At 39.5% G+C, this 12,382-nt stretch overlaps 1 protein-coding gene across 1 annotated transcript in view; it reads right to left on the reverse strand.

Moving 5' to 3' along the window:
- Nucleotides 1-637: 637 nt before the first annotated feature.
- LOC121388806 (neo-calmodulin-like) overlaps nt 638-12,382 on the reverse strand; it is a 19,618-nt gene continuing 7,873 nt past the window's right edge. The window contains exons 3-6 of the mRNA XM_041520311.1: nt 5,858-6,001; nt 5,258-5,433; nt 3,133-3,196; nt 638-1,968 (exon numbers count right to left, since the gene is read on the reverse strand). Coding sequence (XP_041376245.1) covers nt 1,940-1,968; nt 3,133-3,196; nt 5,258-5,433; nt 5,858-6,001 — 413 coding nt within the window. The 3' untranslated portion in view covers nt 638-1,939. The remainder of the gene's footprint in view (nt 1,969-3,132; nt 3,197-5,257; nt 5,434-5,857; nt 6,002-12,382) is intronic.

Consider the following 12,382-nt stretch of genomic DNA (forward strand, 5'->3'; position numbering starts at 1 on the left):
AGTCAAACCAAGATATTGATGATACTGTTGTGGTCACTATGCGGGGCAGTGAAAGCCTCCACAGAACTAGATATTGATGATACTGGGTGTGGTCACTATGCGGGACAGAGAAAACCTCCACAGAACTAGATATTGATGATACTGGGCGTGGTGACTATGCGGGACAGTGAAAACCTCCACAGAACTAGATATTGATGATACTCTATGCGTGTAGATATTGATCACTATGCGGGGCAGTGAAAGCCTCCACAGAACTAGATATTGATGATACTGGGTGTGGTCACTATGCGGGACAGTGAAAACCTCCACAGAACTAGATATTGATGATACTGGGTGTGGTGACTATGCGGGACAGTGAAAACCTCCACAGAACTAGATATTGATGATACTGGGCGTGGTGACTATGCGGGACAGTGAAAACCTCCACAGAACTAGATATTGATGATACTGGGTGTGGCGACTATGCGGGGCAGTGAAAACCTCCACAGAACTAGATATTGATGATACTGGGTGTGGCGACTATGCGGGGCAGTAAAAACCTCCACAGAACTAGATATTGATGATACTGGGTGTGGTCACTGTGCGGGACAGTGAAAACCTCCACAGAACTAGATAATGAACGCGATTAGAAACCAAATGTATATACATTACGTTTTAATATAATCATCTTTGACCTCAATGTATTTCTCCAATTATCTTTCAAGTTAATGATGCCAGCAAAATTAAACTGTTTTGGCTGGTCCATCAACCATCCTCCCGTTGCAGCCTTCAGATAACAACTTTGAAACATAGACTTCGAAACAGATAACAACCCTCAACCATATACATGTGTACTTCGAAACAGATACCAACCCTCAATCAGAGACTTCGAAACAGACAACAACCCTCAATCATAAACTTCGAAACAGATAACAATCCTCAACCATATACTTGGAAACAGATAACAACCCTCAACCAGAGACTTCGAAACAGATAACAACCCTCAGTCAGAGACTTCGAAACAGATAACAACCTTCAACCATAGACTTCGAAACAGATAACAACTCTCAACTTGTGAAGTTCAGCAGCATTTTTACTTTTCCCGTTGAGCTCTTGACGACAGCGCTAGGTTCCAGTCTGGTCCAAGTGACCGTTTCAGGGGAGTAGATTATCGATAAGTAACAATATGTAAACACACAAACAACAAGAGTCGTGTTACTGATGGCAAAGTCGAATGAAACAAATTTTGAGAAACTTTAATATCTAATTCTACGAACGTTTTTCTCACTGTCCCTCGTATATTGAAAAATACATTTTGTTAAATGGAATTGGCATCCAACAGAAGTAAGCCAATCGTGTTACGAAATAGTTTCCCACAGACAAGCAGAACTTTCGAAACCGTCAGCTACAGAAGAAATAGTTTAGCCATAGCCATCGTCAAATCATTTAAATGTTTAGTTGATTTTAATACTTAGGTCTGAGACGGGCTCGATGGATTTGTAATATTATGTATTCAACGTGAAAACACAAGTATTTCAAGCAAGACGATACGTTGTAGACAGAAATGCTCTATGGTGTTAGAGGGTCAGGAACATGTAATTAATGAAAACTGACCCGTATATAACGGTTTCTATCTAGTCGTTTTGGTCAACTTTATCAACAGGTTCGACCGAGGATATAGTTTATCAATATGGTTGAACATTGTGATGGCCAGGTGCGAACTCAAGGATAATAGGCCTCACGCACCCCCTCTTCGTTTGTAAAACATACCCCATAATATTTCTAAATGCATCATTTCGTACGTAATATCCAACCACTGTGAACAAGACGTGCCGGGGGTGGGTGGGTATTTAGTACATGATGCACATTCTACTTATAGTGTGACACTCGGGCACCATATAATGCAGATTTTGTTGTTGTACTTCCACATTGTCGTATTTATATGATGTCCTATTGTGCATCATCGTCTTGTCAAAATCTGTTTAAATTCTGAAAAAACGAAACGAAAAGAAAAGCAAAGTTTTATGCATTGTGCGCTTTGGAAATGTAGATGAACAAAAACAGGCAAAGCGGCACAAACCACAAGTCAACATTCATCATTCAGACAAATAACACCCACGGTTGACGGTAAATTCGAACCATGGTCATTTCGTACCATTGCAAAAACAAAGGCATTTTGTATCATAGTCATTTAGTACCAGGTTCTTTCGTAGCATCACTGAAAGTGTTTTTGTACCATAACATAGCAATTAAATTTACTTTGTCAGCATATTTCGCCAGAGTAATAAAGTGACTGCTGGATAACTTGATATATCTGGTGTATTATGTGTATCCTCGTTTGTTTGTGTGTTTGTTTATTTGGTGGTTTTATGTTTTTTTTGTGATTGTTAAGTGACTGTTAACATAAAAAGTGAGAATTTTAAAAAGTAATAAATAGAAAACGTTTTTCCTTAATTCAGTTCATGTTGTTGTCTTTTCCAGTCATATACCTATTTAGAAAAAAAAGTGATCTATTTTAAGTATTGATTATCCCCCCCCCCAACACACACACACCACACACACACCACACACACACACCACACACGCATGCACCCAAGAACACAAACACATATCGATTTTGTTTTAACATAAGTCTAATTACCTATAAATAAATGCATGGCACCCATCCAGTACCTGGATATTATAACTATGGTACGAACTGCCGTTTCACAGTTGTATGACAAAGTACCAACAGCAAAAACACAGAAACCCCATAAACAAACAAAAACAACAACAACAACAACAAAACATATATCTAGACAAGAAGATTTTATAATTTCTCTTTCTAATGCCACTATAATAATAATAATTATTATTATTATTATTTTAAAATATATATTTACTCTTTTTTGTCTGAGCTAGTTGAGTTGTATGTACTGAGATTGTGAATTCCTGGAATATAATCTAACGCACAGACTGCATGATAGAGGACCTGGAGAACAGTTTTTTTTTTTTTTAACATGACCCACCTTCGAAACTCGATAATGAGAAAACCACACCTGCACGTAACCTTGATAATGCAAGAGGTATATTCATGCGCACAATAAACAAGTGAACTAAATAAGAAGAGAAAATTCTAATGATGAATGATAAAATAATAAAGAAAATAATTACCAATATAGTCGACCTTCCCGTCTCCATTTAGATCCGCTTCGATGACCATTTCTTCTGCTTCTTTCTAAAATAGTGAATCAAATAATTGTATAATTTAGCAAGGATCTTAAAATAGCATTATATTCAGACATTCGTGAATTTCTGGTGTTAAAAGCACTCAAAATAAAACGTAATCGCCAACAAAGCGCTCAACACTTGATTAAGACAACATGGTTCACGTGTGATCGAATAACACCATCATGTGTTCAGCTTAAAATAATTACAGCTTTTAAGAAAGAGAGAGAGAGAGAGAGAGAGAGAGAGAGAGAGAGAGAGAGAGAGAGAGAGAGAGAGAGAGAGAGAGAGAGAGAGAGAGAGAGAGACAGACATACAGACAAACAGACAGAGCGAGGAGAGGGAGAGAAAGACAGACAGAGACAGACAGACATAAAAAGTAACCCACAAAACCCACATAGGGTACACTTACCGAAAAAGCAGCGAGGAATCTTTGTATGCACTTATTCAAGAACATGACAGTGTATACCATGGCCTTTGATTCCCCAGACGTGGATCACATATTGGGACAGGAAGTGCGTGTGGGCAGAGCCTACAGAGGACGAGGATCACATATTGGGACAGGAAGTGCGTGTGGGCAGAGCCTACAGAGGACGTGGATCACATATTGGGACAGGAAGTGCGTGTGGGCAGAGCCTACAGAGGACGTGGATCACATATTGGGACAGGAAGTGCGTGTGGGCAGAGCCTACAGAGGACGTGGATCACATATTGGGACAGGAAGTGCGTGTGGGCAGAGCCTACAGAGGACGTGGATCACATATTGGGACAGGAAGTGCGTGTGGGCAGAGCCTACAGAGGACGTGGATCACATATTGGGACAGGAAGTGCTTGTGGGCAGAGCCTACAGAGGACGTGGATCACATATTGGGACAGGAAGTGCGTGTGGGCAGAGCCTACAGAGGACGTGGATCACATATTGGGACAGGAAGTGCGTGTGGGCAGAGCCTACAGAGGACGTGGATCACATATTGGGACAGGAAGTGCGTGTGGGCAGAGCCTACAGAGGACGGTCGATTACATTAATGGGGGCGGGACGTAACCCAGTGCTAAAGGGCTCGCTTGATGCGCGGTCTGTCTAGAATCCATTCCCGTCAGTGTGCCCATTGGGCTATTTCTCATCCCAGCTAGTGCACCACGACTAGTATAATAATACTGTGGTATGTGCTATCATGTCTGTGGAATGGTGCATACTAATGAAACACTGTAGCGGGTTTTCTCTATAAGACCATATGTTAAAATTACCAAATGTTTGACATCAAATAGCCGATGATCAATAGATCAATGTGCTCTAGTGGTGTCGTTAAATAAAACAATACTTTAACGTTTTTTTAACAGTTTTGATTTTCTCGCCCAGCTTGTGCAGCATCTCGAAGAGGACCGAGGGCGATCGATCCCCCGACCCCTCACATCTGGCCTGTGACACGTTCTAACTGATTACCTTTGTGATTTTCTTACCCAGTTTGTCGAGCATCTCGAAGAGGACCGAGGGCGATCGATCCCCCGACCCCTCACATCTGGCCTGTGACACGTTCTAACTGATTACCTTTGTGATTTTCTCGCCCAGTTTGTCGAGCATCTCGAAGAGGACCGAGGGCGATCGATCCCCCGACCCCTCACATCTGGCCTGTGACACGTTCTAACTGATTACCTTTGTGATTTTCTTACCCAGTTTGTCGAGCATCTCGAAGAGGACCGAGGGCGATCGATCCCCCGACCCCTCACATCTGGCCTGTGACACGTTCTAACTGATTACCTTTGTGATTTTCTTACCCAGTTTGTCGAGCATCTCAAAGAGGTCCGCGGGCGATCGATCCCCCGACCCCTCACATCTGGCCTGTGACACGTTCTAACTGATTACCTTTGTGATTTTCTCGCCCAGTTTGTCGAGCATCTCGAAGAGGACCGAGGGCGATCGATCCCCCGACCCCTCACATCTGGCCTGTGACACGTTTTAACTGATTACCTTTGTGATTTTCTCGCCCAGCTTGTCGAGCATCTCGAAGAGGACCGAGGGCGATCGATCCCCCGACCCCTCACATCTGGCCTGTGACACGTTTTAACTGATTACCTTTGTGATTTTCTCGCCCAGTTTGTCGAGCATCTCGAAGAGGTCCGAGGGCGAGATGAAGCCGTCCTTGTCCTTGTCAAAGGCGCGAAACACCTCGTGTAGCTCCTTCTCGGGATCCATCGTCACTTTCCGGGCAAAGATGTTGACGAACTCGTCGAAGTCGATAGTACCACTTCCTGGCGGAAACAAAAAAGTATAAATAAATGTCGTCCTTAACTATATGTCTCACGCCATATAACCGTAAATAAAATGTCTTGAGTGCGTCGTTAAATAAAATATTTCCTTCCTTCCTTGAGAGAGAACGAATATATGAATTTACGCCTCTACGTATTCGCGACACGAGGGGTTGGTAGGCGACAAGGGTTATGTGCACACAGAAAGGCGATCTAAATATGAATGAATTGTGTGGTTTAAATTCCACGACAGTTACCATCATCTTCCGATGCATGTTATATCTAGGTCTAAAATCAGTCAATTTGTAAACTGTCTGCGACTATCAGTAAGTTTATAAAGTAGCTGCTTCATGTCAGTTTAATTTCATGGAATTCCTCTTCTAATAATACATAGGAACATGCACACACATGGAACCTAATCACTCACTGTCTGTATCCACGGCGCGGATGAATCCCCGTATCTCCTGTAAAGAAGGTCTCTGTCCAAGGCAGATCATCACGTTTCCGAGTTCGTCTGACGTAATCATGCCGTCACCGTTCTTGTCAAACATCTTGAACGTTTCGCGCAGTTCTGTAACCATAACAACAAACAGTAAATTAGTCATTTAGTTCAGTTATAGCTCTGTAAGCATAACAACAAACAGTAAATTAGTCATGTAGTTCAGTTATAGTTCTGTAACCATAACAACAAACAGTAAATTAGTCATTTAGTTCAGTTATAGTTCTGTAACCATAACAACAAACAGTAAACGAGTAATTTAATTGTGTTATAGATCAACCCGTCACCGTTTTAACTAAACACTTTGAACGTTTAACACAGTTGTGAAACCATAACAACAAACAGAAAAATAGTTGCTTAGTTCTACTATGGAAACTGTTTGAAGAATTCTAAAATAAAGAAACTACGTAGGATTTAAACAGCATGTACTGGTAACCATTTAAGGTAACAACACGAAGCATTAAAATACAAATAAATTACGAGAACAATTATGAAAGAAAACAAAATTTGGTTACCATTATGAACAAGTAGCAGCACGTAAACCTTAGTCTTCTGTTCGCGACATTTGAAGAAGGGACGATTTTCATGCATGAGATTTTGACACATAAAATGACAGACAAAATATTATTGATAGTAAATCTAAAGACAGAGATGAATTTTACCAGTAGAATTCAGGAAATTGCATTGCAAGACATACAGTTTTTTAAAATATTACGATGGAGCATACTCCCTCTCCCCTCCCCTCACACACACCACCGAAACTTTGCTTTGATCTCGATCTCAGTCAGCAGCCCCCAATGACTGCTTGCTTCCGCCGTGCCTGAACGGGCTCATACGAAATCACTTCTACTGATATACATAACAAATATTTTTATGCATTCGTTTTGCGCGTGCCGCACCTGTACGGCGCCAAAGACTGCACACACGGAAAACGAATGAAAGCGAATGTTTATAGTCTTTCTCGTCGTATAACCCATTAGTTGTTAAAGGGACATTCCTGAGTTTGCGGCAATTTTTAAGATGTTATCGACTAACAGAGACTTTTTAATTATTGTAATTACAAATCAAATATATTTTTCTGCATACAATGTTAGTGACTGTATATTAAACATGTTTCTGATCGTTCTAATATTTGTACTAGGTTAAATTTCATTTTATTTCCTAATATATATTTTTTTCGTACGTACGAAATTATTTGAAGACAAAATCCAGTTTGGGCTTCTTACACATATTAAGACGACAAGAAACACATTGAATATACAGACACTGGTATTCTAAACAAGAGATTATATTTAATATGTAAGTTCAATCGTAGAAATATTTTATTAGTCGCAAACATCTTACAATGCAGCAAACTCGGGAATGTCCCTTTAATCTGAGCGCAACCGTCTAAGTCGGGAGTTGGGGAAATTACAACGCAACCATCGAGTTGGCCAACTTCTGCTGGCAGTTGGTAGTCTGAGCCTAGCGTATGAAAACGAAGTTAATGTTTTTTTATGAACTGGTGCAGCCTTGCAATCTGAGCACCTGACACGTGGCTATTCCGTAATTTGTTAATCTTCGTATACTAGAGTATTTGATTATTTCTGATGCAGAATTATCTTATACTGCAAGGCTACACCAGTTCCACAAACAAGATGGCGGTCTAAACAGAGTGATTGTTTAAACATTCTGTTTCACTATGCCATGCATTACAGGTTTAGTTATTTCTGAAGCGGTACTGCCATTTCTACTAACTACAACTTACCGTGTGCCTTCTTGTGCATTTTAGATTAAATTGACGTACTTACCTTTGCTTCACACACAATAGCTGATCTCTACTTTTGTGCTGGGCTGTTGTTTGCATTCATATTTTATATTAACTACAACTTACCTTTTATAATAAGTACAACTTATCTTGTTCCTTTTATAGTAACTGCAACTTACCTTATCTCTTTGACATTAACTACAGAGTACCTTGTGTCTTTGACATTAACTACAGCTTACCTTGTGTCTTTGACATTAACTACAGCTTACCTTGTGTCTTTGACATTAACTACAGCTTACCTTGTGTCTTTGACATTAACTACAGCTTACCTTGTGCCTCTGACATTAACTACAGCTTATCTTGTGTCTTTGACATTAACTACAGCTTGCGTTGTGTCTTTCACATTAACTATAGCTCACACTGTGTCTCTCACAGCTACAGCTTACCTTGTGCCTTTGACATTAATTACAGCTTACCTTGTGCCTTTGACATTAATTACAGCTTACCTTGGGCATTTGAAATTAACTACAGCTTACACTGTGCCTTTGGCATTAACTACAGCTTAACTTGTTCCTTTTATATAAACTACTGCTTACCTTATGTCTTTGACATTAACAGCAGCTTACCTTGTGCCTTTGACATTAACTACATCTTACCTTGTGTCTTTGACATTAACTGCAGCTTGCGTTGTGTCTTTGACATTAACTATAGCTTACCTTGTTCCTCAGATATTAATTACGGCTTACCTTGTGCATTTGACATTAACTACAGCTTACATTGTGCCTTTGACATTAACTACAGCTTACCTTTTGCCTTTGACATTAACTACAGCTTACCTTGTTCCTTTTATATAAACTACTGCTTACCTTGTGCCTTTGACATTAATTACAGCTTACCTTGTGCCTCAGAAATTAATTACAGCTTACCTTGTGCATTTGACATTAACTACAGCTTACCTTGTGCCTTTGACATTATCTACAGCTAACCTTGCGCCTCAGACATTAACTACAGGTTACCGTGTGTCTTTGACATTAACTACAGCTCACGTTGTGTCTTTGACATTAACAACAGCTTACATTGTGCCTTTGGCATAAACTGCATGCTAACTTGTGTCGTTGACATTAACTACAGCTTGCGTTGTGTCTTTGACATTAACTACATCTTACCTTGTGTCTTTGACATTAACTGCAGCTTGCGTTGTGTCTTTGACATTAACTATAGCTTACCTTGTTCCTCAGATATTAATTACGGCTTACCTTGTGCATTTGACATTAACTACAGCTTACATTGTGCCTTTGACATTAACTACAGCTTACCTTTTGCCTTTGACATTAACTACAGCTTACCTTGTTCCTTTTATATAAACTACTGCTTACCTTGTGCCTTTGACAATAACTATAGCTTACCTTGTGCCTCAGAAATTAATTACAGCTTACCTTGTGCATTTGACATTAACTACAGCTTACCTTGTGCCTTTGACATTATCTACAGCTAACCTTGTGCCTCAGACATTAACTACAGGTTACCGTGTGTCTTTGACATTAACTACAGCTCACGTTGTGTCTTTGACATTAACAACAGCTTACATTGTGCCTTTGGCATAAACTGCATGCTAACTTGTGTCGTTGACATTAACTACAGCTTGCGTTGTGTCTTTGACATTAACTACAGCTTGCGTTGTGTCTTTCTCAACAGCTTACCTTGTGTCTTTGACATTAATTACAGCTTACCTTGTGCATTTGAAATTAACTACAGCTTACATTGTGCCTTTGACATTAACTACAGCTTACCTTGTTCCTTTTATATAAACTGCTTACCTTGTGCCTTTGACAATAACTACAGCTTACCTTGTACCTTTGACATTAACTACAGCTCACATTGTGTCTTTCACAACAGCTTACCTTGTGCCTTTGACATTAATTACAGCTTACCTTGTACATTTGAAATTAACTGCAGCTTACATTGTGCCGTTGACATTAACTACAGCTTACCTTTTGCCTTTGACATTAACTACAGCTTACCTTGTTCCTTTTATATAAACTGCTTACCTTGTGTCTTTGACATTAACAACAGCTTACCGTGTGCCTTTGACATTAACTACATCTTACCTTCTGTTTTTGACATTAACTGCAGCTTGCGTTGTGCCTTTGACTTTAACTATAGCTTACCTTGTGCCTCAGACATTAATTACAGCTTACCTTGTGCATTTGACATTAACTACAGCTTACATTGTGTTTTTGACATTAACTACAGCTTACCTTGTTCCTTTTATATAAACTGCTTACCTTGTGTCTTTGACATTAACAACAGCTTACCGTGTGCCTTTGACATTAACTACATCTTACCTTCTGTTTTTGACATTAACTGCAGCTTGCGTTGTGCCTTTGACTTTAACTATAGCTTACCTTGTGCCTCAGACATTAATTACAGCTTACCTTGTGCATTTGACATTAACTACAGCTTACATTGTGTTTTTGACATTAACTACAGCTTACATTGTGACTTTGACATTAACTGCATGTTACCTTGTGTCTTTGATATTAACTACAGCTTGTGTTGTGTCTATGACATTAACTACAGCTTGCGTTGTGTCTTTGACATTAACTACAGCTCACATTGTGTCTTTGACATTAACTACAGCTTACCTTGTGCCTCAGACATTAACTACAGCTTACCTTGTGCCTCTGACATTAACTACAGCTTACCTTGTGCCATAGATATTAACTACAGCGTACCTTGTGTCTTTGGCATTAACTACATCTTACTTTGTGTCTTTGACATTAACTACAGCTTGCGTTGTGTCTTTGACATTAACTACAGCTTACCATGTGTCTCTGACATCAACTACAGCTTACCTTGTGCCTCAGACATTAACTACAGCTTACCTTGTGTATTTGACATTAACTACAGCTTGCGTTGTGTCTCTGACATTAAGTACAGCTCACATTGTGTTTTTGACATTAACTACAGCTTACCGTGTGCCTTTGCATTAACTACAGCTTACATTGTGCCTTTGACATTAACTACATCTTACTTTGTGTCCTTGACATTAACTACAGCTTGCGTTGTGTATATGACATTAACTACAGCTTACCTTGTTCCTTTTATATTAACTACTGCTTACCTTGTGTCTTTTACATTAACTACAGCTTACCTTGTGCCTCTGACATTAACTACAGCTTACCTTGTGCCTCAGACATTAACTACAGCTTACCTTGTGTCTTTGACATTAACTACAGCTTGCGGTGTGTCTTTGACATTAACTACAGCTTACCATGTGCCTCTGACATTAACTACAGCTTACCTTGTGCTTCAGACATTAACTACAGCTTACCTTGTGTCTTTGACATTAACTACAGCTTGCGTTGTGTCTCTGACATTAAGTACAGCTCACATTGTGTCTTTGACATTAACTACAGCTTACCGTGTGCCTTTGCATTAACTACAGCTTACATTGTGCCTTTGACATTAACTACATCTTACCTTGTGTCCTTGACATTAACTACAGCTTGCGTTGTGTATTTGACATTAACTACAGCTTACCTTGTTCCTTTTATATTAACTACTGCTTACCTTGTGTCTTTTACATTAACTACAGCTTACCTTATGCCTCTGACATTAACTACAGCTTACCTTGTGCCTCAGACATTAAGTACAGCTTACCTTGTGTCTTTGACATTAACTACAGCTTGCGGTGTGTCTTTGACATTAACTACAGCTGACATTGTGCCTTTGACATTAACTACAGCTTACATTGTGCCTTTGACATTAACTACAACTTACCTTGTTCCTTTTATATAAACTGCTTACCTTGTGCCTTTGACAATAACTACAGCTTACCTTGTGCCTTTGACATTAACTACAGCTCACATTGTGTCTTTCACAACAGCTTACCTTGTGCCTTTGACATTAATTACAGCTTACTTTGTGCATTTGACATTAACTACAGCTTACATTGTGCCTCTGACTTTAACTACAGTTTACCTTTTCCCTTTGACTTTAACTACAGCTGACCTTGTCTCTTTTATATAAACTACTGCTTACCTTGTGCCTTTGACATTAACTACAGCTTACAGTGTGCCTTTGACATTAACTACAGCTTACATTGTACCTTTGACATTAAATACATCTTACCTTGTGTCCTTGACATTAACTACAGCTTGCGTTGTGTCTTTGACACTAACTACAGCTTACCTTGTGCCTGTGACATTAACTACAACTTACCTTGTGAGTCAGATATTAACTACAGCTTACCTTGTGTCTTTGACATTAACTACAGCTTGCGTTGTGTCTTTGACATTAACTACAGCTTGCGTTGTGTCTTTCACAACAGCTTACCTTGTGTCTTTGACATTAATTACAGCTTACCTTGTGCATTTGAAATTAACTACAGCTTACATTGTGCCTTTGACATTAACTACAGCGTACCTTGTTCCTTTTATATAAACTGCTTACCTTGTGCCTTTGACAATAACTACAGCTTACCTTGTGTCCTTGGCATTAACTACAGCTTGCGTTGTGTCTTTGACATTAACTACAGCTTACCTTGTGCCTGTGACATTAACTACAACTTACCTTGTGAGTCAGATATTAACTACAGCTTACCTTGTGTCTTTGACATTAACTACAGCTTGCGTTGTGTCTTTGACATTAACTACAGCTTGTGTTGTGTCTTTGGCATTAACAGTGATTAACTACAGCTCACA

This window comes from Gigantopelta aegis, chromosome 14 (assembly GCF_016097555.1).
Source record: "Gigantopelta aegis isolate Gae_Host chromosome 14, Gae_host_genome, whole genome shotgun sequence".
Classification (NCBI taxonomy): domain Eukaryota; kingdom Metazoa; phylum Mollusca; class Gastropoda; order Neomphalida; family Peltospiridae; genus Gigantopelta; species Gigantopelta aegis.